At 46.4% G+C, this 26559-nt stretch overlaps 10 protein-coding genes across 10 annotated transcripts; 7 read left to right on the forward strand and 3 right to left on the reverse strand.

Moving 5' to 3' along the window:
* Window positions 1-909: 909 nt before the first annotated feature.
* On the forward strand, window positions 910-3192 carry N7483_010976 (putative hydrolase; the record flags this gene model as incomplete). The annotated part of the gene is made up of 7 exons (XM_057094403.1): window positions 910-1261; window positions 1302-1518; window positions 1572-2163; window positions 2214-2429; window positions 2495-2635; window positions 2704-2834; window positions 2892-3192. 7 exons carry the CDS (start codon window positions 910-912, stop codon window positions 3190-3192), a joined length of 1950 nt encoding a protein of 649 aa, XP_056940374.1.
* Window positions 3193-5496: 2304 nt separating this feature from the next.
* Window positions 5497-6537, forward strand: N7483_010977 (protoglobin family protein; the record flags this gene model as incomplete). The annotated part of the gene is made up of 4 exons (XM_057094404.1): window positions 5497-5617; window positions 5680-5888; window positions 5950-5954; window positions 6015-6537. 4 exons carry the CDS (start codon window positions 5497-5499, stop codon window positions 6535-6537), a joined length of 858 nt encoding a protein of 285 aa, XP_056940375.1.
* Window positions 6538-7258: 721 nt separating this feature from the next.
* On the forward strand, window positions 7259-8911 carry N7483_010978 (aldehyde dehydrogenase; the record flags this gene model as incomplete). Its single annotated transcript, XM_057094405.1, has 3 exons — window positions 7259-7716; window positions 7868-8261; window positions 8324-8911. 3 exons carry the CDS (start codon window positions 7259-7261, stop codon window positions 8909-8911), a joined length of 1440 nt encoding a protein of 479 aa, XP_056940376.1.
* Window positions 8912-10056: 1145 nt separating this feature from the next.
* N7483_010979 (uncharacterized protein) lies at window positions 10057-10730 on the reverse strand (the record flags this gene model as incomplete). The annotated part of the gene is made up of 3 exons (XM_057094406.1): window positions 10057-10209; window positions 10260-10469; window positions 10545-10730. 3 exons carry the CDS (start codon window positions 10728-10730, stop codon window positions 10057-10059), a joined length of 549 nt encoding a protein of 182 aa, XP_056940377.1.
* A 3213-nt stretch (window positions 10731-13943) lies between these two features.
* On the forward strand, window positions 13944-14753 carry N7483_010980 (GPI anchored serine-threonine rich protein; the record flags this gene model as incomplete). Its single annotated transcript, XM_057094407.1, has 1 exon — window positions 13944-14753. One exon carries the CDS (start codon window positions 13944-13946, stop codon window positions 14751-14753), a length of 810 nt encoding a protein of 269 aa, XP_056940378.1.
* A 1119-nt stretch (window positions 14754-15872) lies between these two features.
* Window positions 15873-16954, forward strand: N7483_010981 (uncharacterized protein; the record flags this gene model as incomplete). Its single annotated transcript, XM_057094408.1, has 3 exons — window positions 15873-16200; window positions 16244-16466; window position 16954. Coding segments are annotated over 3 exons (552 nt in total).
* A 108-nt stretch (window positions 16955-17062) lies between these two features.
* On the forward strand, window positions 17063-17461 carry N7483_010982 (DUF2462 domain-containing protein; the record flags this gene model as incomplete). The annotated part of the gene is made up of 3 exons (XM_057094409.1): window positions 17063-17115; window positions 17183-17273; window positions 17333-17461. The coding sequence occupies 3 exons, from the start codon at window positions 17063-17065 to the stop codon at window positions 17459-17461; spliced, it is 273 nt and encodes a 90-aa protein (XP_056940380.1).
* A 515-nt stretch (window positions 17462-17976) lies between these two features.
* On the reverse strand, window positions 17977-20513 carry N7483_010983 (uncharacterized protein; the record flags this gene model as incomplete). Its single annotated transcript, XM_057094410.1, has 4 exons — window positions 17977-18576; window positions 18632-19353; window positions 19424-20211; window positions 20284-20513. The coding sequence occupies 4 exons, from the start codon at window positions 20511-20513 to the stop codon at window positions 17977-17979; spliced, it is 2340 nt and encodes a 779-aa protein (XP_056940381.1).
* A 1232-nt stretch (window positions 20514-21745) lies between these two features.
* N7483_010984 (5'/3'-nucleotidase SurE) lies at window positions 21746-23102 on the forward strand (the record flags this gene model as incomplete). Its single annotated transcript, XM_057094411.1, has 3 exons — window positions 21746-21757; window positions 22003-22973; window positions 23033-23102. The coding sequence occupies 3 exons, from the start codon at window positions 21746-21748 to the stop codon at window positions 23100-23102; spliced, it is 1053 nt and encodes a 350-aa protein (XP_056940382.1).
* Window positions 23103-23483: 381 nt separating this feature from the next.
* Window positions 23484-25048, reverse strand: N7483_010985 (DUF5427 domain-containing protein MTC1; the record flags this gene model as incomplete). Its single annotated transcript, XM_057094412.1, has 2 exons — window positions 23484-24451; window positions 24517-25048. 2 exons carry the CDS (start codon window positions 25046-25048, stop codon window positions 23484-23486), a joined length of 1500 nt encoding a protein of 499 aa, XP_056940383.1.
* Between the last annotated feature and the right edge of the window lie 1511 nt (window positions 25049-26559).

Below are 26559 nucleotides of genomic sequence, written 5' to 3' on the forward strand. Positions count from 1 at the left end.
CTCACCGGATAACATGCCGATGGTCTTGGAGGATTCGGATATGGGCTGCGGAAGCTAGATCGGGTCTGACTCCGTACTACGAAGTACAGGGATTGTCATCACGATCTACGATGTCTTGAATCATAATATGTATGCAAGTGTCAGTACGGAGTAGTCCATGACTCTCCAGGAAAGACACATCGGCAAAGAGCACGAGTATATGCAGGACTCTGCTTCTCGGATGTCATATTGCCGAGTATTGATGACAATTTGAGTTTGACTGCAGCTCGGAAACTTGTCATTCGCTGTCCCCTGGCTGGAAATCTGGTTCCGCTGTGAACCAGTAGTATAACACTCGATCTATGACTCCACGCTTCCACTTACTCTTCATCATAACATCTCATCTCTTTCGTTTCAACAGAACCATAATGATCCCCGCAATTTATCCCCCACATAGCCATCGTAACGCGGTCTTAATCGGCCAATTCCAATTGGGATATCCCTAGTCTGGGCATTTACTCCACCGAAACCGCCAAGCAGCGGCCGATCCTCCCTACCATCGGCCCAACTCCAAACATCTCTGTTATTACGCGGGATGCACTGTCTTATGCACTTTTGCGGGGTTCATTGGCTTCATGTGGGGATTATGTCGCGCGTAAGAAAGGGCAGTGCTATGGCACATACCACTAAGAGCCCCGATAATAGTCCGCAGCCTTGGGGGGTCCCCTTTTCCATTCCTATGCTATACCAAGAAAAGCATGGTCTCACCTGTCGGTATTTCGGTCCTCTAAGGGTCCGGGATCCATTATGGAGGATTGTACATAAAGCCAGGGATGTGCCAGAACTAAAGTCGTTTCTGAAGAGTCTGGGTTCGACGTATATAAATTCCGATTAGTATTTTTGTTGGTCGCCTGGTGAGGCTCATTTATGATGCGTCTCTTGCGGAATACTATATTCTCTTTGCTGGTAGGCACTGGCCTCGCATATCCTGGAAGCGATAATAGACAAGCACCTGTTAAGCACCCTCGTGCTGCTGGGTACGCTCCTAAGGAACCGCCATTGACAACGCCTTGGACGGATAAAGTGGGCACGGATCCATGGCCTGAGTATCCACGACCACAGTTGCAGCGGGCCCAGTGGCAAAATTTGAATGGCGTGTGGCAGTATCAGAATGCTTCAAGTCTGGATGCTGTTCAGAGTCCACCATTTGGTCAGGACCTTGCGCAGGAAGTTCTTATTCCGTCTTGCTTGGAGAGCGCCTTATCTGGTGGGCATACCATAGGTATTCTATTTTTTCCGTATTAACTGATTGTTTTCTCCAGGTATTCAAGGAAGTTATACTTTGTACTCATGGTTCTCGACTTCATTCAAGGTGCCATCCGACTGGAATGGTCAGGATATCCTGTTGAATTTTGGTGCAGTCGATTATGAAGCCACTGTGTTTGTCAACGGTAAGAAAGCCGGTTTTCATCGCGGCGGATATTTCCGATTCTCGCTAGACGTTACTCGATTCCTGAAGGCTGGACAAGAGAATGAGTTGTAAGTAGTGTTCCGCCTCGGAAAGAAAAGTATCAAACTGACTTGAATTATAGACTTGTGTTTGTCCATGACCCCACTGACGATGGTGACTATGTGATTCCAATTGGAAAACAAACTCTTCGTCCGAGTCACATTTTCTACACTCCCTGTAGTGGAATCTGGCAAAGTGTCTGGATCGAGCCTGTGTCCACAAATCATGTGTCACAGCTTGATATTGATGGAAATATGGATGGTCAACTCAACATGACCGTGCACACCTCCGCTGCAAACACTACCAGCAGCGCTCTTGTTGTCGTGAAAGATGGCGATAATGTCGTCGCCACTCACAGAGGACCGACTAATCAACCATTCCAGTTCAAGGTCAACTCTCCCAGTTTGTGGTCGCCGGATTCGCCTAAGCTGTACAATATCACGGTCACTTTGGGTAAGGACAAAGTCCAGAGTTATACTGGATTCCGCACTATCGCCAAGGGTACGGTCGACGGCGTTGTTCGACCATTGTTGAACGGTGAATTCATTTTCATGTTCGGTACTCTAGACCAGGGATTCTGGCCAGATGGTATCTATACGCCACCTACCAAGGAGGCAATGGTATATGACCTGGAAATGTTGAAGGGACTTGGTTTCAACATGGTTCGAAAGCATGTGAGTGCTTCAAGTTCTATAGTGCTTGTTTTGGTTCTGACAAGCTATAGATTAAAGTTGAGAATGACTTATTCTACCGCGCCTGTGACGAGCTAGGTCTCCTTGTTATCCAGGATATGCCTGCTATGCGACCTCTGCAGAGCAAGGCCCTGCCTAACTGCGGTTCGGAGACCCTTCTTCCCGATGAAGCGCAGCAGGCTGAGTTTACACGCCAATTGGAGAGCTTGATCAACCAGCATAAGAGCTTCCCTAGTATTGCGGCCTGGGTAAGTGATAGCGACACGATGGTGGTATCAATGATTTCAAATAGCATTTTCTAACTATATCTCAGATTATTTACAACGAAGGGTGGGGTCAAATCACTAGTTACTACCCTGAATTCGAACTTACCGAGCTGGTCCGGCAGTTGGATCCAACCCGGTTGATTGATTCAACCACAGGTTGGTATGATCACGGCGCCGGTGATTTCAGCGTACGTACTCGTATACAGCATGCGGTGAAAAAAAGGAAATTAGGATTAGTTTTGCTGATTCTTGATAGGACAACCACCATTATTCCGACCCGCAATGTGGCACACCCTTTTACTCCACCGCTTCAAGCCCCTATGATGACACACGGATCGGATTCCAGGGGGAATTTGGTGGAATCGGTAATAATGTCTCGATCGAGCAGTGAGTACCGATGACAAAGTCTTATCTCATCGAACTACTCTCTAAATAGATTCACAGTCTTTGGAACGACCAAGCCGCTATCAACAGCATCAACCAAACTTACGAGCTCGATTTGAGCCTTGAGGCTTGGAACTATCGCAGCCACGTGCTCCTAAGCGAACTACAGAACCAAGTTCGTCTCTACGCTTGCAGTGGCGGTGTATGGACACAGACCACCGATGTCGAGGGTGAAGTCAATGGACTCATGACCTACGACCGCCGTCTATCCCGTGTTGACGAGGACCAATGGAAAGCAGATATCCAGGGCCTGTATGATGCCGCAGCGGCCAGAACTAATAAGACTATGACTGCTTCATAAGCGGTGTGGTGGACTCGGATTAGCCGAGCGGCCTGAAGGTGACGAGGATACTCCCTAGATGAGTACCTCGGTCAATATTCATAGAGCTATGACGAAATTCAGTTCTAGATCCTGATAGCTCAAGCACTTGAGTGCAGCATTTACCCTATTTGCCACTTATATTTCCTTTTTAAGAATTATGAAACTGTTCAGAGTTTTGAAATATGTGATAGACAGATCACAAAAATGACAATGTGGCGTATGATATCACACATAGGGGGACATGTGCACTGTAACCTTGATATCTTCAACTTCAATTGGTTCATTCTCCTTTTTCCGGGGAAGTCATGCACGGAAGGCTGCAGCTGTCATTTCGTATAGACAATAAGACAAAAACTCAATATGATAGCTTGGCACGGTAAATCCATTGACCAAGCCGTTGTCGGAATATGGGAACGCGGGGCAGATTAGCAATTCCTAAATTCAGAATGCCTCTAGACCAATATTTTCTGATTGATCATCGCAGGCATTAGTGATCGTCTAACGCGGCTGTTTAGAAATGAGAGTAGCGTGTGTCAGGTTAAGTGACAGGGGTAGTTAAAATGCGGTGACGGATATCAAAAACCAACTTTTTTGATACATCTACCAAGGATGAGTAGAATTGAAGTAAAAAAAAAAAATTAAAAGGAAAAAAAAAAATAAACAAAATGGGGTCCCCTTTTCCCCCTTTTTGTTAAAAAATTTTCACTATGACTTCGCGTCCAACCGGAAATCAGCCGTTTGATCAGGCAATGATTCCGACGAATCCACCCGGATTTCGGATCAGGCCACGCCATCACACGGTTCAAAGATCGATCGATTGGCTCTAAATATTGAAGATATTGGGTAATGCGGATGCTCTCCGTTTACTTCAATCTTAAATACTCCATTCATACTAAATTAGTTCGTTGCGGCCTTGTGATGTGTGATGTATGTTTAGATTTTTCCAATTTTTACCCATGAGAGAGAGACCCACCTCCATGACAATGCCAACCGTTCGGCGTTTTTTCTGGAAGCCATTTCTTCAATAGTTTACTTAGGCTTTATCGGGAGGCCTAAGCGGCAAAGGCGTTTTTCTGACGTTTCAACTGCTCTGGGATTGGTTGAGAGGAATAATTATATGGGACTGACATGTTATGTCGTACGGAGTCCACGGGTTATAGTTATCAGGTATGCCTTTTTTTTGCCCCCATCTTTCTCAGGGTAAATTCGGAGTTCCTTTCCATCATATTTACTCCGTTTTCTCCATTTACTCCATTTACTTCTCCGTAAATGAATCGGAAAACCAAAATAGTACCTCCCTTATAAACAAAAACCCGCGCCGGGCCGTCGGCTCCGAGTATAAGTGGAACTTGATGGGAACTTCGTTTCGGTTGGAAGCCGTTGGGACCACAGCGGAGTTCATTTGAACTTCTTCTTACATATTCTGCACATTCTGCACCGGGATCTGCTTTGTGCATAAAGAATTTGAGTTTGGATTTTCCACTGGGATCCAGTTCTAGTGGGACACTTAATTCTCTGTGGCGTTGTGCCTAGTAAAGAACACCCGAAGAAACTTGAACATGAGATCAAAGCGTAAAGGGTTGTCAATTGATTAAATTGATTAATTCGATTGATCTGATTCGTATCTTTAGTTTTTCGGACTTGATCAGTGTAAGATCTCCGCGTTTGTATCCCACGTGTATGATATTTTGTTTCAAAACTTGAAGCCTTCGAACTTTGTCCACAGGAATGGCGGTCGATGGACTTTTCCAACTCTGGTACGCCGTAGTGGAGGACGGGTGGAGGAGATTATAGGGATCAGCCCACACCTGATGCCTTGTTCTTTCCATACCCCCCCGGAATAAGCTGCCAGGATTTGTGGGTGGTGTGATTCGATGACCCAAACATTGACCTGTCTCCTCCATCTGGAGATGAGTTGTCGTCGTAGATGGGGTCCCTTTAACTATTCTGGGTAAGAGCTCTTCTCCACCTGTACTTGTTAGGGGCCCCCTTTTAGTGTACGATGTACATCTGTCCCACTGTCGTGTGCCAGGATCGGATCGGACCCATGACGGCCCAGTGTGGTTCAAGTTTTTTTCGAGAGAAAGAAATCGAGAGAGAGAAGGTTAAAGGTATAAAGATCTTGCATCATCCAGGTCATGCGATAGCCACGAGGCGCCCCGGTTTTTTTTTTCTCACTCTCTCTCTCTACTTTCATATCTTATATACCCTTTCGCGTCTGACTCTTCTGGAAAGAAGTCTTTAACTTATTTTTTTTTTCTCAAAACTTCCTTACATTACATCATGCCTCACGATTACGGCTTGGGAGATGGCTTTGAGCCGATGCATATTGACCGCAAGGGACTATATGTCAACCTGGAGGAACGAATCAGGTACTTGCATCACTTCCTTGACTGGACAAATGGTATGAATACAATCCTATCTTTATTCAAGTATCATGTTATACTAATTATTATTTTTCTATAGCGGATGTCGAGGCTCTTCAAGATGGAGCCAAGTACCTTAAACAACTCATTCCCGCTGTCGTCAACATGGTATACAAGAAACTCTTGCAATATGACATCACATCCCGGGCATTCCACACCCGCACAACCGTCGACGAGACCGAGCCCGATGACGAGTACCTGACTGAGGAGACCCCCCCAAATCAAACGACGCAAGATGTTCTTGCGTTGGTATCTTGTGCGTTTATGCCAAGATCCCACCAGCATGGAGTTTTGGCGCTACTTGAACAAGGTTGGGTAAGTACATCCATCATCCTAAATGTGTATGAACATAGACTAATGATGTTCTGAATTCAGCCAGATGCACTGCGGTCAAGAACGTCTAGCTCCGCTCAATATCGAATACATCCACATCGGTGCCTGTCTGGGCTTCATTTCTGATATTTTCATCGAAGCCCTCATGTGCCATCCTCAACTGAGCATGCGTCGCAAACTCGCCCTAGTCCGTGCTCTGAACAAGATCATCTGGATCCAAAATGATCTCTTCGCCAAGTGGCATGTCCGCAATGGTGAAGAGTTCGGTGATGAGATTTCCATGTATAGCTTTGGATCTGGAAATAAGGAAGGTTTCCTTGCTGGCAAGCGGATCCTTGGCAGTAGCTCTGGTAGCTCTCTTGATGATGATCAGGCCAGTATTGCACCCAGTATTGCGCCTTCAACGCTCAGTACTGCACCTTCTTTCCTTACTACCCACTCTGGTAGCTCGGGACATACAACAACTAGCACTCACACGGCTGCTCCTGAAATGCGATCGGCGTGTCCCTTTGCAGATTTTGCTAAGAACAACTCGTCCACTGAAACGAAGATCTGGGCCAATTGAAAATTTGGGGCATTAGGACTGGTATTGGAATGGCATTTCAGGCGCCTGGGGTGTTAAACCTTGGACTCGGACATATATACAAGATTGCATTTGCCGGTGTTTATTATTTTTGTTTCATCTGTTTTATTTATCATTATATTTTTGACCAAAACTAGGAAATCTCCTTTTATCTCGTATAAACCATCAAGTTTTTACACCATTACAATCTTCCAATAGTCCCAGAGTTTCTTCGGCATCGTCGTCATCATCGGATCGGAGGGGTGGACCACACTCTCTTCTTTGTCAGCAAGATTTCCCCTTGCATAGTGAGATTAATGATGAATCCTTCTTTTCCTGAGATCTCGGGACTTTCCCCCCACTCGGCTGCAGTTTAAGGCAATTAACATAGATTAAGTGTGAGTTCTTATTCGTCGAGCTAAATTTTGGTTCCCCCCAGAGTTCCAATTTCTCGGTCTTACGGATTTCCCACAATTGAAGAGAGAACTCGAAGAACGGAGATAAATCTCGATTTCCGTTAACTATCGATTGCTCCACTTATCACCCACCATTGACTCCAAACCAGGCAAGATCAGCTTACCGACTTCGACAAGAACACAAACCCCTCATTACTCTTAAATCCTACCCTTTTCCTTCAAAGAAAACTACAAGGATATTCATCGCGCATACTCAATTCTTCTCAAGTTTATATTCTATCAAAAAGCGCATCTGTTCATCCACAACAATGTCTGATATCGGTTGCAGACCCGTGACACCACTCATCATTAATGGTGAGTCCGTCGTCACGGATATCCAGTTCGAGGTTCGCGCCCCTGGATCTGGGGAATTGTCTAGTATCTGTGCTGGTGTCTCCGAGGCGGATGCTATCCGCGCTGTTGATAATGCAAAGGCTGCATTCCCAGCTTGGGCTAAGACCTTGCCCTATGCTCGTCGCGATCTCATGCTGAAGGCTGCTGATATCATGGAGGCTCGCAAGGAGGAATTCATCGCTTACCAGCGTGAAGAGACTGGTGCAGGCCGACCTTTCTCTGAGCACACATTCAACTTGGGTGTTAACTTTATTCGTGACTTTGCGGCTCGTATCCCCACGATTGAGGGTATTGTCCCTAATGTCACCAGGGAGGGGGAGGGTGCTATGGTCTTCAAGCAGCCATACGGAGTGATTCTTTCAATTGCGCCATGGTAAGTGTGAACTCAAATATCCCAATCACATTCTTCCTGCATGATTCTTTTTGTTCGGTCTGGTCTCGTTATTGGCTTGGATGTCAATATTACCTTCCTGCACTTCCGATCTGTGTAACATGTATCTAACCTTGTCCACCTACTTTTATAGGAACGCACCTTTTGTCCTCGGTGTACGCGCTGTGGCTATTCCTCTCGCAGCAGGAAACACCGTCGTCCTGAAGGGTTCCGAGCTTTCTCCTAAGTGCTTCTGGGCTCTGGGTGATGTCTTCCGCCAAGCTGGTCTGCCAGCTGGATGTCTGAATGTCATTTTCCACCAGCCTTCTGACGCCCCCGCTATCACCAACGCTTTGATCGCGCACCCCGCTGTTCGTAAAGTGAACTTTACTGGTAGCACCCTCGTTGGAAAGATCATTGCGTCTACTGCGGGTAAGTATATTAAGCCTGTGCTACTTGAGTTGGGTGGCAAGGCCTCAGCCATTGTGCTCGATGACGCGGATCTTGATAAGGCGGCCATGAACTGCGCCCTTGGAGCTTTCATGCATGTAAGTTTTCGCCCCATATAAAATATCCCATTTGTAATGGAATTTTCACTGACAACCACTAGTCCGGTCAAATCTGCATGTCCACTGAGCGCATTGTTGTTCAGAAGTCCATCGCTGAGGAATTCAAGGTCAAGCTTGCCGCGACTGCGGAAAAGCTTTTCGGCAAGGATGCCCCTGCTCTGGGCCTTGTTAACTCTGTCGCTGTCACAAAGAATAAGAAACTCGTTGCGGATGCCGTTTTCCGTGGCGCGAACGTACTCTTCGGTAATGCTAGTGCCAATGAGTCTAACGGTACCCTTATGCGTCCTATCATTGTTGATGGTGTCCAGAAGGAGATGGATATCTACGCGACCGAGTCATTTGGTCCGACCGTTTCGCTCATTGTTGTCGATACTGAGGATGAGGCCATCGCATTGGCCAATGATACTGAGTATGGTCTGACAGCTTCTGTTTACACAAAGAACCTGTTCCGTGGTTTGCGAGTTGCTAAGCAGATTGAGAGTGGTGCTGTCCATATCAATGCCCTGACTATCCATGATGAGCCTGTCTTGCCTCATGGTGGTTGGAAGAGCAGTGGTTTCGGTCGGTTTGGAGGTATTGCAGGCTATGACGAGTTCCTGCAAACCAAGACCGTTACATGGATGGAGTAAAGAGAGTTCTCGTGAATAGAATATGGTGGCAGTTTGTGACTTCGGTACTTTTGTGACGCTTTGATCTGTTTAGCAGGCGCCGTGGCTCATTGTCTTTGAAACTGCATGAGCTTAGTGAGATCGTGATTCTGAGATGGCCTGATCACATGCACTTATTATGTTAGGAATATGGTAGACGGGACTAGAGGCATGGATACCCAACTGGATTTCGGGATAAGAAATTTATGACACGCAATGACTTCAATGTGGCTTTCACAATCTTTTTCAATATTTTAGGGTAGTCTGATATCGTAAGCGAGCTTGATTCACGTTGCTTATGGACTTGAAATTGGTCTTTAGCGCTGACGCGGATATTGGATTGATTACTAGTTGTCGCATCGACTCCACACCTATTCAACTTGAAATCTGCCACGTCGTGGCATCAATATACTAGTACTAGTTGGATTTATTTCAATCATCGACCCGCCAAATGATAATTTAAACCTTGGAATAGACATGCAGACCCTGCATATGTGCATTTCAGGAACCCACTGCCTACAATCGACTGCCAACTTGGAAATTGGGTTGGACATGCTCACATGTGCATCTCACATTCCACAATCGTATCAGATGAAACTGAACTAACCTTTCTCTGTTCTCGATGGGTTGTTAGTCCTTTCCTCAGTATCCGCCTCTTTAGTGTTCCAAATATATCTGAAATCTTTGAACTTTGACCCAGGACCTTGAATAGGGGCCAAAGTGGAGCAGCGGATAAAGCAATCAACACCGACCAAATTTCGATTATATTCAGGACCAGCGTTAAGCCCATACCCCCTGTAATTTGACCAGATGCGAATCAGTGATGTTCTGAATATATGATCCAAGTTTGAAGTTGATTCAATATTCCACTGCGCGGGTGGGGACATAATACCAACCTTTATGAAGGATGGAAACAATCAGATTGGTTAAGCAAACAATAGTACCAATGGTACCTAGGCTTAACAAGATGCAGATTAAAATCTTTTCCGTCGTGCAGATTCGGCGATTCCACATTATCACCATTGGATAAATGAGTAAAAGGAGATCCGTAACTACGGACCATGCTGAAGACCGGAATTACGCGGTTAGGCAAGCGGGTCACTCGTATCAATAGATGCATTTTGCATTTACCTGCTGCCCAGGTCGATCCAGATATTTCTCTCTTTGCGCACATTGCTGTCTTCTGCGTCCCGGGATGGCATTTCAATACACCCATGAAAGTCAGTCCGATAGCCGTTGCTATCTATATCACCTCGGTGAATAGTCATCTTATTTGTCCTCTGAGATAGTTGAAACGTTTCAGTCAGTGGGAAATGAAAGAGTGCCTTACATTCAAACCGGACGCAGCTAGCAAAATCCACTTTCCCAATTTGTAGATCCCCTCTTGTATATGAAGGATATACATTGTCATAGCAAGCTTCATGAACGCCATAGCCCAGTAAGCTAGTAGATCGGCCGTCGTTGCGAGGACTTTGGAAATAGTCAAGTGCGGATGATATGGGAAAACGCAGTAAAATGCTGTACTTAGAGCGGCAAGGATCTAGTATGAAGTGTATGTCAATAATGATAAATTGGAGAGGATAAGAGACGGAAGGTAAATTCAGGACTTGCTCACCCAGCTCAGAGTAGCCCAAACCAGAGCCTGACCTCCCCTGTGGCGAATAATGTAGAAGTATGTGTAAAAGCGAAGGATCATGAGTATTGATCCCAGGGAGGATAGTACAGCTCCTAGCGTGATAACAATCTCTCTGTGATTGTGACTGTTGTTTGTTGCCGACCAGCCGGCTGCGTGTCCCATCATTTTGAATCAAGTTGACGGCGGAATCAATCGGATTGAGCCTCAATCACACAGACACCACTACTCCACGGGTTCTAATTTTGGCGTCAATTGATCATCATGTTAGCCTTCTCACGGCTTTGATGTTGTTTAGACTCACCGAGCACCTGGCACCTGTTTCCTTCGAGTTTTCATGAGAAAAATGAAGTTAGTTTGATTATGTTCACCGTGTTAGATGTGGAAGGGCATGGACTAATATCGGAATAGTGTTTCGAATATGATAATGAACTTGAATAGAATGAGCGGACTAATAAAAACTTAAATTCGTACAGAGTATTGGTACATATAGCCTGGAAGAAATGCGCCTGGCTCATATTTTGTCTTCAAGATTGGCAAGGGTTTTGCAATAAATGCATTCCAGATGCCAGTGGCTGATGAGCGCTCTACCAGGATAGTACTGGAAACTCGTGATTCGAGTCATTTAGGCATCCTGGGTTGTGTAACGACCTCATCCCAACCTCGGAGACTCCGATAAAGTCAGTTGATATAGTATGTGTTGATTCATTGAGGACCTGAAATGTCAGTAAGAACCTTGGAAATTGCAATTAAAGGGAGAGAGACTAGTAGATATAGAGCCTGGAGCTACTGGCAGGAAGTAAGATTACCCAGCCTACTTCAAGTTCGTATGTATCTTCCAAGGTGATACACAGCATACTAGTAGCCAAAGTAAAGAAGTATCAAGGGAAGCACTGAGCATAAGCTGACAAGATGTCGTCCGACGCATATGGTGACAGAATAAACCATAAGCAACTGTTTCTGATCAGCCTCGCGGGTCGTCATACCTGGTCGCCCGTGCTTCTATACACTGTCTCACAAGGGTTTTCATTATTAAGCATGCTTGAGCTCACAAAGGCTCCGAGGCTAGGCCTTGTCATAGAAAGCCCGAGGGACTAGACCATAGTTCCATGCCCGCAAGATAAGTCCACTGCATCGGCCGAGTAGCTCTGGTGGATATGTCAATTTAGTTAGGCAGCAACAGGTTGCACTCAGAAAAAAGTGGCGTAGAACTGGATGACATCAAATGCATAGATACGAGCAGTCTCGCACTCATGCTCGATTTCTCTCCGGGCTCGAACCCACCCCGCATGAATCGGTGTTGACCGATGGACTTGGCTTTCCGAGAACATAATAATAGCCGGTAGGCTCTGATGAATTTAGATTCTCCTTTTCACATCCTGGAAAGAATAGATCAGAAAAGCCACGATGGGCAGCCTGAAAAGAAGATTTATCTCCTGACCACTTAAGACAGCCCCATAGGGTCTCTGAGCTGTAGTATTATTAGCATCCACATCCCGAGTTTTCCGTACTCCATAGAGGGGCAAAACCACCATAAGCAGCTTAAGTGTGACTATTTTGAGGGCGATTTTTATTTTGCCGAAGGGAGCCGTCTTCAATAGCGCGAGAACTCAACCATTGTTCTCATGAGAACTCACGACATCAGGGCTCATTCAGGGTCAGGGTCGTGTAAGCGGCAAATTCAGGGCACCAAAAACAACACGGACCCACAACCGGATGTTCAGGAACAGGAAAAAGGCTAACCCCTAGCGAATCAGGCTCCCCAGGTGCGCTGAGACAATCCAAATTTCCCAGCGAAAAGTTAGTCGTTGGTGTATCCAATCAACCGCACACTTGCTCGCACTAGGCTTGGCTGCACGAATTCTGTATCCTCGGTTCAACTGTAAAATAATCTGTCTCTCGTTTGTCTTTCCCGTTTGTCTTTCTTCCTCCCCTGATCAACTGTTGATCCCTTCCGCGATCATCGCAGCCCCGATGAACCAACGGGATCGGCGATTTTTGGCTTCATGATGGGTTATGGGTTCGTGGGCTGGTGGGATGTGGGGGGGGTATCATCCGCATGTGCCACACCGTACACCGTTTTAAAGTGGCGTTCTGTACGGAGTACAAGTGCATACTTGTTCAGCCATGTATCCGAGTCTGAAAGGCGAGAGTTTTGCGGGATTCAGGGTCCTCGGGGTACCTGACAGGAAATGAATTATCATTGGTGGTAATTAGCAGGAGGGGGAAAATGGTGGAAATTGGGGGCGAGGATGAAGTGATTGAGGTGATTGAGGGAGAGATTGTGTGTTGTTCTTTCCTTGATTCTGTTTGTCTCATAATCTCATTTGCTCCCGGTTATTCTCCGGTTACTCCACTTTGAATCCTGATATCACTGTAGTTTGATCATTATTAGAGAAATTATGAGTACTTTGTACTTCTTGAATCATTCTTGAAATAAATAAATTGTGCAATTTCATTCTCAAATGCTTCTTATATTTACATTCATTATGAGAATTCTTTTTCACTTGAAAGGAGGGGTACCCCGTGGTATGGGACATTTTTAGTCTGACATTCCACTCGAAGAATGAGTCTTAGTCCTAGATCATAGTGGAGTTGTTATGATTTATCCTTTTTTTATTATTATGATTTATTTTGATTATTTTGATTTATTATTATTCGGAATTTAAGATTAAGAACACAATCAAAAAAAATCAAAATACTCGGTCTGGATTATCACAGCCTTACCCTTACCTCCAGGGCTAGTTCTCTTGCACCCATAACACGAGCTAAACCACGAGTAAGGCCCGACGAGGATATGATACCGTCGCATTGATGATCCTTTAGTATTTTATTTTATTTCATTTATCTGTTATTTCTCATTTATTAAGGGGAAGAAGTCTGGATTTACTATGTAGAATATACTATGTACTATTTACTAGTAATTTACTAACCTCATCGCACTCATCCATTTTAAATGCAGTGTATACACCTAATTTTAAGTATCACTGCGCCTCAAAAAAGCCACCATTTTGTAGAACCTCGCTTGGAAAAGTACTCGATGTAATGTCCCCACTATGACCGCAGTCCAAAGAGTCCCGGTTGGTCCTGTACATGCTTGGCTTGGGCCCTGAATGGGGCTCTGAAATGTCTCTCTCCACTTTTGTCCCTCTTCTCAGGGACGCTTTGGCCGTGGCACCTTCCGATTGTATCTCCTTTTACCTTCCTTCCTTTTCCTCTTCTTCTCCTCTTCTTCTTCTTCTTCTTCCCAACCCACACCCACCCTCTTTCATTCATTCTTTTGCAACCCAAAGTCACTCGTTCTTGCTTTGAGGCTCGCTCTTTTACACAAAACTCCAACTAAGTCATTCATTCGAATATCCAAATCTTCCAAACTTCAAAATGCGTTTCTCCACCGCTACTGTCTTCTCTGCCCTTGTGGCCTTTGCTTCCGCCTACACTACACCTGACTACAGCGAGGACCCCACCGGCAACCCCATTCTCACTCCCGGTCTCCAGCAGCAGGTTCCTGAGGGCAAGCCTTTCGAGATTACCTGGACCCCCACCACCCCCACCGATGGCAAGATCTCTCTGGTCCTCCTCCAAGGTCTCAGCACCGACATGCAGGTTCTCTATGCCATCGCTGAGGACATCCCCAACTCTGGCTCTTACACCTGGACTCCCAGCACTAGCCTGACCCCCCAGACCACCCACTACGGTCTTCTTCTGGTCGTTGAGGCTACCGGCCAGTACCAGTACTCTACCCAGTTCGGTATTGTCAGTGACGGCACTGTCTCTTCCTCTTCTAGCGCCGTTACTCTCGCCCAGACCACTGCTCAGGCTTCTGCCACTGGCACCGTTGTGACTGTCATTGACAACGAGACCACCACCATCTGCCCTGAGACTGAGACTGCCTCTCCTACTCCCACCGCCTGGACCACCATCCGCAAGTCTACTGAGATCACCACCACCATCTGCCCCGAGACCGAGACCAACTCTGTCCCCGCTGCGACTAACACCATCGTCGCCTCTGGCTCTCTGACTCGTCGCCCTACCAAGCCCACTACCACCCCCGCTGGCAGTGGTGCCGTTGTTCCTTCTGGCACTTCCTCTCCCAGTGCTTCTGCCACCCCTTACTACAACGGTGCTGGCCAGAACACCATTAGCTTCGGTGCCATCGTTGCTGCTATGTTCGCCGTCATGGCCTTTTAAATGTCATGAGTCGTTGTATGAAGAGGTCCCTTTTCTTTTCCTATCTTTCTGAATGAGTCTCAAATTGGTCAACATCTCTTACCTGTTGAAGCATCCTGATAACTTATCTTCTGAGACATGGTGATATGGACCTCTTTATGTTTTTTTTTCATTTTTTTAATTTCTCAGCTGAACTTGTGTTTATTTTTTGAATGGAGCTCCAAGTCAGCCATGCTTGTAATGTCAAGTCTTAATGCCTTATGTTTTCTTCTGGATACACTATACTGCGTACTGTAAATGATCAGATTTGTATTGTATAAGATCTTACAAGATTCCAAGATTTTAATGTGCTTGTAATCGGCGATGATACTACTTGCATGGTTATAAGATGTCGTTAAATCATGGTGCATCAAGGTTAGACTTACCCGGACTCGGTATTTCATAGTAAAACAGAACGTCACCCAGTGATGCCATAGTCTGGATCTCAATCTGCAAGATATTTAAGGTTGTTTCAGGTTCCTCCATGTGGAGGCTAATTGTAATAATTTACCCTGTCATACCTAGAGCTTCAGGGCTGGTTTGAGGGTTGTACCCCCGCTTCTCAAACATCAAGTGCAAGTGTGGACTGCAAGTGCGCTATCAAGAGTTGCGGTGATATCGCAGCAAACGATCTATGAACGTAATGAGTCGACCGCTTCCTTGTGGAACACTGTCATCTTCTTCCATCCTCCAAGTCTCCATCCTCCAACTCTTCCTCCAACTACCCTCATCACAACCCATACTCCATCCTTAACCCGAACATGCAACTCAACCAATATTCAGTCGTGCTTACACCCATGTTGCTCGTGAGGCGTTGAGTTTGTCTTGCAAGATACTATCTACATCAGTCAGCCATATCGATTGTGATCTACCTGCACAGACTACAAGTATGGCTCCAGCGGGTGGCCGGAACAGGGGGGGTCGTGGATTTTCTGGCCGGCAGACGGTTTGTCTCTATATTCATTATTGTGATGAATCATTTCAAATGAGGGGAGGGGACTTTCAAGTCTCACATTCTGATACATATTTCTTACTAGCAGTTCTGGAGAGCGACGTGATTCTACAACTCGAACATCTGGCGATATTACCCAAGGCTCGAAAATGAAGGCATCTGATAGCATGCCTCGAAGCCTCAACGACGGCAGCAGTGAAGCTCAACCCCGCAACAGGAACTGGAAAGACACATACAAGAAGATCACAAATCTTCGTCGATGGGGATCCAAGAAAAACCGATCTAAGCATGAGGACGAGGAAAGCGAGCCAGATGAAGACTCGGCGATGATCATTCGTGCAACACCCCATCGACCTCCTTCTCCCTACCCAGAAAAATCATGCGCCATCGGAATGACCTCCTGGCCCTCGAATATCGCGAAGGACCCAAACCGCCAAGGCCCAGACCCTTGGTCACGAACCGAGGAAGAGATGTTTCGTAAGCCTTCGCCCCGAAGCTTCGATAATCTTTTCTCTCGCAGGGTCAAACATTGCATTCCTAGCGAGCATGAGAATCATCGGATACTTCAATCTGTTCTGCCTACTGATCATCAAACTTCCGGTCAGCCATCTTCGAGACGAACGATTCGGTTTTCTTTGGATGGGTCCTCGGATGTTCCGTCGACTTCGCGTATTCCTGCTAGTCACCCTGTACTTGCAGACCCCGGAGCTCGTTCTGGATTGCCTTTTGGATCCAATACTTTGGTGCGTAAGACGCAGTGATGGTGGTTTTATCTTGAATGGTCTTGGATGAGGTTTCTTTTGGCGGACATGAGGATATTGCTTTTGGACTTGATACTTGGATTTATTTTTGGGATTTCTTTGCGATCTTTTTGGGCGTTACTTGGTCATTATTTGGCATTGTGGACTTAGTTTAGTTTGGTATTTACTATCATTTTTCACAATCTAACTTATCATCTCTTTTTGATTCAAGATGGTCAAAGGCCGAGGTAGTCAACTGATGATAACCAGACGAAGTTGTCATCAGAATTATCAGCTTTGGAATGGATATGACAATTATTCTTCCATCTCTCAAGAAGTTAATTAAGACGATTTCTACAATATCATGCAAAATCCACTTCGAAGAATCGGTACTATGGCAACAATTTCTATACTCCCACCATATCTGATTGGTCAAGATAACCCCAATCAGACCCACCACGTGACCCGATATCGATAAGGAATTTTCCAGACAACATTCATCCTCACTCTCTCCAACATTCGAATCTACATCCTTGATCTTGTACTGCTGGCAGTGCTTCTTTCCACACATCTTCATATCCTATATCCAAATCTACATCATGGCTCAGGGTCAATTGAAGAAGAGCAAGCCCACCACGGCTACGTCGAAGCGGTATGTCAAGAATGATTCATTCAACCCACACCCAGTGATTCTATTCAGATTATGCTAATTCTTTTAGACCCTCCGCTACTGCCGGCAAGGTGAAGCCCGGTCCTAGACAAATTGCGCCCAAGAAGGCTTCCCTGGTTAAGGCGGCCAAGTTGACTAAGGTTTGTTCAAGTTCCAACCATATTAGGTATTCTTCTGTGCTAATAATATCGTGTTGTAGAAACTCACATCCGGTCTTGTCGCGAAGACGGAACGCAGTTTGGCATCGAAGGCGGGTCATTTGGAGATGTTGTCTGGTGGAAAGAAGGATAGATTAAAGGCGAAGGGAGGGGACAAGGGCAAGAAATAAGGATTTCTGCAGTGACAGCTTAGTGAAGCCATGGATGATGGTACATTGCGAAACACGTCCAGGGCTGGGCATTGGAAAAGTCTTGTTCTTTACTGGAGTTATATTCTGTTTTGTGGTTCTACATCGCAGAAGCTGGCGATGATTCATGAATTCGATACCCCGTTCGTGACATTTTGATAAGTTCATTGAAATAATTCTAATCACTCGATGCGAGAAGACATCAATACAACTTGAAGTATTGAAGTAGATAATATATGTAGAACTTGAAGCCCAAAATCAATGTACAAAACCCAAAAAAAGAAATAGGCCGCAATATTCGAAGCTAACATAGCTCCTGATTAACAGCATTCGTCAAATCGTTAAAACTGATCAGATAAAATCATGATTCAGATAGATAGCCACCGGAAAACGGAAGGGGAAAAAATATGTCAAAAAAAACAAACAAAGAAATGAAGGGTATCTATAATGTCCAACTCCTGTCACCTTGCCAATCTGTATGTCAAAATCTTCACAATTTAGTGTTTGGGGGAGATCTTGCTGGGTACGCCGGCTTGCTCAATCAAGTCCCGGCCATGCTCCATCCAGTTCTGGAAGCCCAGGTCGGTCGGATCTGAGGGAAAGTCATCCCACACTGCGTTCTCAGAGTCTGCGTACGAGGACCATGTACCCTTGGGTACATCGCTAGTAGACCAGGATGGCAACTTGGCTAGAACGCAGGTGTAGTAGACATACAGGATGCGGCAGAGGAGCTCAACTCGGTCAACGTAGTGCTGTTGAGTGGGGTCAGGGCTTTGACCACCATCACCCAGACGCTTCCACCAGGAGACGCGCCATCGCAGTGAGAGCAAGATATGGCCCAGCTCGCTCAAAAAGCGGAGGTGGGTTTCATGGGAGATCTGCTTCCATTTGATGTTGTAGAAGTCTCGTTCGAGCTTACGGAAGCCTTCTACTTCGAGCATGCGACAGACAATACGAGATAGTTGCGCGGCGAGGAGGATATCTCCATGATCTTCGGGGTTGTTGATATCCATGTCCCGTTCTTGGCCATTCTCGTCGAGGGGGACAATCGTGTACTTCGCACGGCTAGGCATGTTGTTCCATTGGGAAAGTAGGGTCTGCAAGGGAAATGTTAGTTTTTCAATGTCAATAGCGGTAAATGATTGAACTCACGTAGGCTTGGTTCATTGGATCGCAATCCTTGACGCAAGTCAACCAATTCTTTGACTTGTCTTTTGACTCCACGATCCGACGATCAATAAACTCGAGAAACGTTGACTTCGAGTTACCATTGTAATCGCTGAGACTCTTCAAAAAGCGGTAAGTCTCGCCAAGGTCTAGGACATATAGAGAGCCCCAAGCTTGGCTAGCGCGGATGTTGAACCGGCCCTGACGCTCTCCAAGGAATGACAGGAGACGACCCATGTCAAACTCCGATGGAATTTCCATTCGTACTCTGCTTCTTCCATCCACTGTTGGGTGGTTAATAGCTCGTTGAGAGATATAATTGCATGTTCCAAACTCCACAATGCTAGAGAAGCACGCGCGTGCGCACGGTTGCTCGTGTAATGTGGGACGACAGGCATCGCATGGCGCGCTTCCATCGCACTTGCGCTTATTCAGTCGACATTGAACACATGTATCCTTGTTCTTTCGGCGCATGCCAGCGTTAGCCCTTCCGACCATACTCAGCGGGCCTTTACGGCGAGCGCCTCGTGGTGGAGAAACGAAGTCCGCCGAGGCAATGGAACCACCTTGACCATCCTCTTGAACAATCTGCAAGGGTTTTGGCAGGCCTTGGTCCATGGAACCTGGGGCGCTTCGGTTCTTGCGCTTCCGGACAGCCCCAGAGGACTGCATGGCCAGAGGCATGGGTCGGCCAGAGGGACGCTGACCTGCATTAGAGGAATTCCTCGATCGTGCAGGGATAGTGTTGATCATAGACTCAGATGGGGACTCGCTAACCATGAACGCGGTTGTCTTGCCCCCCATGGTGGGAAATCGGCGACCCCGTGTCTGGGGTAGCAGCAATTTTCCACTGGGCAGCATCATCCAGCTGGTGATCAACAAGAGTGGGAGACTCCGCGCTTGTTGCAGAGTAAGAGCACTCATAAATCCCAGACATATCTCCCGAGACTGAAGAGTTCTCCGACTTGTACTGAAATCCGTCATGTCCGGTCTGGCCACGTTTCTGCGAGGCCATCAGAGATGGCGCGGACATTTGAGTCAGCGGTAATTGCGACTCAAGCGAATTCAGCCAGCGAGATTCCAAGGACCGCATAGACATTCGTTGAAAGCGTGGCACTGATTGATCCTTCCCGGTGTTCTGGGAGTCAATTGCCAGTTGAATGGTATTTTGTCCTGGGATATTGTCTATTGAGATGCCGTGAGGGATCTCCCATTGCTCTGGGATTATAGGGAATCCTTGGGGCATTTGTTGAAACATCATGGCGTCGGCCGAGACATCCGGGAATCCTTGGTCTTGGGGTAATTCACCGACATCCTCCACGATCACGGCACCGTTCGATGGTGTCGGGGCTTTACCGTACGGGTACATCATAGGGTTGTCGAGGGGCATGCCGGCTGCCGCCGAGTTGAATATCTGGAAAGGAGACCAGGCCTCCTCTGCTTGGAAGTTGTCATCAGATGAGGAGGGCAGCGTACGTGGGCTGACAGTACCACTTCCGCTACTCTCTACTACACCCTCGGTGTAGTTGAAGGTGTCGGAATTCTCTGGGTTCACATCTCGCTTCCTATATTAGAATGCAACCCCAATGAGCACTTGATTCATTTTGATATCCTGCATTTCCGGGGTATAAACCAACCTAATTTCTGGGTGCGGGCGATCAATCAGTGAACCCGTTAGTTGGTCATGGAAAGCGCCCAGATCCGCAACATCGGCGCACTGGCTAGATTCCTGACTAGTATCCCACTCCGGAGGTTGATCGTAACCTATATGCTCCCACGAGGCGACGGAAAAAGCACCGTCAGATTGCCAATTATCGAGAATTTTGGGGTCGATCCCCGCAGCAGTTCCAGCAGTTCCGCAGTCCATACAGGATATCGGAAGGACAGGTTAAGTCAAAAGATTGAACAAAAGTCACAAAAAGACGAATCTTTTTTGCGACTTTTGCACTGCGGTATAAGGTATAATGATATGCGCGTTGGGAGAGATGTGTAGAAGGAAGAAGGCTGACGGGGTTTCCCCACCTACAAAGTTTTGCTACGATCGGCTTTAGCGTGTATCGCACAGACCGCCCCGTTGCGGTTCTTGCTCCGAAGGTACAAAAAAGTACATTGGTTATTATTACATGGTTGAATTAGAAATTAGTTGAATTTATTCTCGGCCGATCTTTATTTTTATTCAATAATTAATCCTTTTAAGATTCTGAGGTAGATCGTACATGTGTTCTACTTCGTATACTCCGTACTGTTGATCAAGTTCTAGGTGGACTGACCACCCCTGAATTAGACCCGTGGGACCCAACAAGGAACAAATTGAACAATGGCATACTGGATCAGAGTGGATGAAGGGTTTTTACTAGTACATTGTGGTTCTAGTATAATATTATAATATTATAAAATTTACTAATTTACTAATTTACTCATTTACTAATTTACTAATTTACTAGTATTATTACAGTGAAACTATGAATCATCAGTCCCATTCCTACTGTGTATTATGTAGCACTGAGCATGTGCATGCACTTATACTACACTATTAATACTTCCATGTACTAATTTTACCCTGCAGGATATAACTACATATCTGCAAATGTATGATCTGAATAGAATAATATCTATTTTCTACTAAGAAAAAATACATTATAATTCCAATCATATTCATCCTGCATTGAAGATCAAAAATTCAGATCCTTGGTCAACTGGTACTCTTCGTACTAGAAATCTCTGCATGACGATCTGGCTCACCGAGACTCCCCATTCCGGTCAATCAATCCAACTTCCTCCCCCGCCTCATGAGCTTCACCGCGACCAGTCTGGGTGAAGTGGTGATGGCTCAACGCTTACCCAGTTTACCCTCTATAAGTTTGGGGTACCCCGACCTGGGGTGATTTGGTGGTTTCTATTCTTAATATCTCTATATCATTTTATAGTCGGGAAAGATCCAGTGGAGGCGAATCCTACAAATTGAAGACGTCACTAAGTGGAAACCAACACGACCTGACGATTCCCGCAAGAAAAAAACACCTTTTAGTTGAGGGGCATTTTGAGAAATCCATTTCAATTCTCCACCTGAGCAGTTTACAAGAGCATTACCAGGTCACGATGCACATCCTGGTAAGTTCTTCAGGCTTTCTATTTGATATCAGGATATTCCTGGTAGCCAAAAGGCAAATAGGCAAATCAGAAAAAGAAAAAAAAGAATAAGCAAAAGAGAGTCATGAGATCTCTGCTATTCTAAGAATTTTATTACAGAGTACTCCGTACTTGCTACGAAATATTCTGTAGCTGCCAGTGATATCAGATACAAAATATACCATGATAAGCAAAGCTATGACAATTCAATCGCTAATCAATTTTAGGTCGTCAACGATGACGGTCCCCCAAACACCCGCCTCTCACCCTATATCCGACCCCTCGTGAACGAGCTCCAAAAAGCAGGCCACCAAGTCTCAGTCGCAATCCCCGCCGCCTCCCGCTCCTGGATCGGCAAAGCGCACATAATCGAAGCCTCATTAACAGCGCACTACGTCCTCCCAGACTCCTTCCGCGGAGATGGAACCTGGGATGAAAGCTATGATGAAAACGAAGAAAATAGCTCACCCTGGGTCGTAATCAAAAACGGTACACCGGCCAGTTGTACGCAACTAGGACTCCACAACCTCTTCACAGACAGGCCTCCAATCGACCTCGTCATCTCAGGCCCCAATCATGGCCGAAACGCCTCTACCATTTACAATCTCTCCTCGGGAACTGTGGGCGGGGCTCTGGAAGCGGTTTTCTGCGGTAAGCGCGGCATTGCGATTTCCTTCGGAAGTAAGGATCCACAACCGGACGATGTCATTCTTGCTGCGGCGCGGTTAGCTGTGCGTGTTGTACTGCACCTGCATACTGTGTGGGATGAGCGCGTGGAACTGTATAATATTAATGTGCCTATGCGTCTGGATGTGGAGTCTAGACCTGTGCTTTATACACGCACTTTGCCGTATTATTGGTCGCGTGGATGTCTTTATGCTGAGACTGAGGTGCAATCTACTCCAAAGTCTAAGTTGACGAATGGAGTTCCTAATGGGGTCCCTAACGGGGTCCCTAACGGGGTCCCTAACGGGGTCCCTAATGGGGTCCCTAATGGGGTTGAGCATGAGCATGAGCATGCGGATGAGAATGGAGTTCTGACGAATGGCTTATCGGAACATTGTAATGGGGTTAATGGTCACTCGAATCCCAAGCAGCGCCATTTTAAATGGTCTGCTGATTTGTCGGATATGAAGAAGCGCTTGCAGGAGAGTGAAGAGGGGACGGATGCTCATACTGTTCTGAATGGGTCTACTAGGTATGTCCACGCGTGTTGCAGTGATTCCAAAGTATAGGGTGATGTACTAACTATCCTAGTGTCACTGCCCTACGAGCCAACTTCTGGCATGTCCCCGATCTAGAGGGACCTATCTATTTGGATCAATAAAACCTCCACTGGTGTTTTGGTCCAGTAATGCGTAATGCATGTCATGATTCTATTTGTTTCGGGCGCAGGGCTTTCAGTTGCATTTATGAGCATATTCATCGATCATCTACGGGGATCATTACGAAGCTTAATAAGAAGATATACCTTGAGTCACCGTCTCTGTACATAGACTACATAGTAGAGAAGACTCAAGACAATATATACACCGTAAAACAGCATTGGCATTCAACTATCGAGGTGATGGGTTGGACAAGCGCATGAACGTGCTTATAGAAGCTTAGACTTGAACAATGTAGAAATAAGGGTGTATCACATAAACTGGCGTAAGGCCAAGACAAACAGAAAAGAGTGGGGGAAAAAACAGAGTTGGCTTAGAGTATATTAGATTGCGCGTGCAGCTTCACCAGCACCACTCTCAACAGTCGATGCTTGCTCTGCGCGCATCTTGCCCTTACCAACTCCACCCTCGCCAACACCCATTCGGCGAGCGACGTAGCGCTGCGCAATAACACCCGCAGATAGAGACAGAGTCTCCTCAATCCACTCGGCAATCCACTCACGGGGGTCGACACCACCGCTCTCAATGATCTCCAGAATAGCCTCTGGCACCTCAGCATGAGCGATCTGCGCATCCTCAGCATCCTCCACCGCGGGAGCGGAGGCATCAAGCCACTCAATCCACTTGGCCGGGACGGACTGAGAGATAGTGTGGAAAGCAATACCATGGACAGGGTCATGAAGGTAAAGCGCAAAGAAAATCTCATCCTCCGCCTCCTCAGGCTCAACAGCTCCCGAGGTGTCCTTCTCGCCGGATGCACCAGCCTGGAAAAGATCCGACGAAACAGTCTGTCTAATTGCCTGGATAGCCAGGAAAATATCACTGCTACGAACAGGGTTCGACTCGCTGAGCACCTCGCTGGCCTGCTTCGCTGCCTCCTCGATTCCACCCCGAGAAGAAAAGTACTCCGTAGCGTAGGACTCGGCGCTAGCACGCACCAACTTAGACCCCTCGATAGTCCCGGAGACTGCGTTGATAGTACGTGGGTTTCCTGGTGTCACGGTACGCCACCAGGGGCCGTCATTCCAGCCCGCACTGGAGATGTAGCCACCCACATCGAGAGTACGCTTGGGCGAGGATTCTTGGCCCCGCTGAATAACGAGAAGATCGCCACCCTCTACTTGAGCCATCACCCGTGAAAACACGGCGTATACGAGTGGGTCGACACCTGGGTAGCCGGAGAAGTCGTGGGTCACATGGATCTGGAGACGTTCGTGTGATGAGATAGGAGGGGCAAGGGTGTGGATCAGGTTTGTGAAGGTTGGGATAGCCATGTTGCGAAGCTCGCCACCTAACCAGTTAGGTTAGTTGTCACGAAAGTCTCGATCAATTTTGCAAGAGGTAGCAAACACATACCAAGGTCGCGGAGAGCACCAACATTGCCCTTGACTTGCTGAGCCCATCGCTGCGCTTCCTCGTTGTTCTGGATTTCCTTAACCGCTGCTTCAGCCTGCTTCATTGCTGCACTAGCAGTTGCGAAGATACCACCCCACCAGCCACCACCCTGCTGCTCTTGCGGCTGTTCCTGTTGTTGTGGTGCGGCATTCTCCTCTGGTTTAGGCTGCTCGGGCTTGGTTTCAGCACGAGAGGTACGACCAGTCTCCTCTGAGGGTCGAGGGGCTTTTTCTTCACGCTCGATCGTCGCACTGGGACGGGGAGAGCGTGTTGAAGATCGGGGCTTATCAATAGAGAGACGTGGCGTACCGGGGCCACTGCTCGGTCGCTGTGCAGCAAGGTTGTCCAGCTCAGCTAGGACATCTTCCTGGGCCTTTGCATTGTCGGTGGGGGCTTGAGAGGGTTTGGATGTTTTATTGGATTGGTCGATACCAAGGTTATCGAACTGAGCAAGTAGCTCGTCACTGGTGGGCTTGGAACCCTTGGGAGGCATGTTGTGTGAGATGTGTGCTTGTTCAGGAGAGGTGACGACACTGGTGGGAGCTCCCGTATGTGGAGTCTCTGTGCCAAGACTGACACTTTCCAAAGTTTTGTCTCATCTCAACTCTGTGATATAGTCTTAAAGTGAATATTTTCACTGTTTGTGGTAGTATTACTAGACACGTAGAAAATTGATATTTCCTTGGCTGTCAGCCTTGGTGTCCAGCTATCAATATAAGCGCATTATCAGAATTGCGGGTGGTACACATAGTTCTACCTACTGGTAATAGTATGGCCCGAGGTTACAACTTACGGTTAAAGGTCTTCGTACCACAAATTGACTATCGATGCATAAACGCACAGCACTTGAGAGCTGAATAATGTCTTATCTAGACCAATTTTGAACTGATTCCTCGGTCTTGATGCCACCAATTGGAGTGGCGGTGTAGATGTGCTTGAATGAACATCCGAGTAATAACAAATAACTTCGGCATCGCAATCCGCCAAAGGATAAGTTAGAATGGGTCATATGGACCTGACAGAATGGTTCTCGTATTCACATGATGCAGATCATTTACTTCAAGTTGAGAATATCAGAATTTTCTGAATTCTTCAGCTGAAGTCGTTCAAATATCTGGAGTATAACCCGCTAATCAAGCCGCAAAATTAGAATCTTGGTTGATCCCGCCAATCATGAACTTCAGATGTTGAAAAAGTTGTCGGAATACTTATGAAAAATTTTGACGATTTCGGATACAACTTTTTAGTTGATTCCGCAAACATTCATTTTTATCGTCAAAGTTTGCGTGGTTGTGGAGTTGGACTCGATCACGACTAGTGGGAAGTTCCAAGGTTCATGCCGATGCCTATTGAATACTCGAGCCTCATGAATCAGTACATATCCTTCTGTACGCATAGTCCGAGGCTTAAAATTCCTACTCTAATCATTCTAACCAAAAGCTATGACCATATCAAAGAATGAATGGAGATCTTTGATCTTCAACCGTTGAATATTTGAAATATGAAGGGAAAAAAAAGTGTCTATACTGTACTATACTCAGGTGCTCACCAACCCCCCAGAATGATACTATTCTCCCTTGCTTTGTCCAACTTGGGTAGAGATGATTTTTTGTGAAAGGGAACGTTCGGATGCAGCGATCATAGCTCATAGCCTAACATCCCCACTCTAACGCGCAAGACTAAACAGAGAAAAAAAAACATCGATCGGGTATTCAGCACATAGATCCAACATGATACTTTCAACATTGGAAATTAACTCATAGAGAAGCAGCTCAGTATTTCGAGAACAATTTTCTTTTATTTATCATAAATGATATCTCGATCTGCCTATCAATGTAACTCGATCAATTTCCTCTTCTTCCCTTAGGGCAAAAGTACCCACCTCATTGCACTTCTGTGAATGGTGAACTGTCATTGGCGGCATCTCAAGCCGAAAAGTTGACAGGGCCGCACGGGGGGGATTTCGATATGTTAAAGGTCAATAAATCTAAGTAGTCTAGTTAG

Source organism: Penicillium malachiteum (assembly GCF_028827825.1).
Source record: "Penicillium malachiteum strain IBT 17515 chromosome Unknown utg000005l:1.0-9002435.0:326005.0-9005861.0, whole genome shotgun sequence".
Taxonomy (NCBI): domain Eukaryota; kingdom Fungi; phylum Ascomycota; class Eurotiomycetes; order Eurotiales; family Aspergillaceae; genus Penicillium; species Penicillium malachiteum.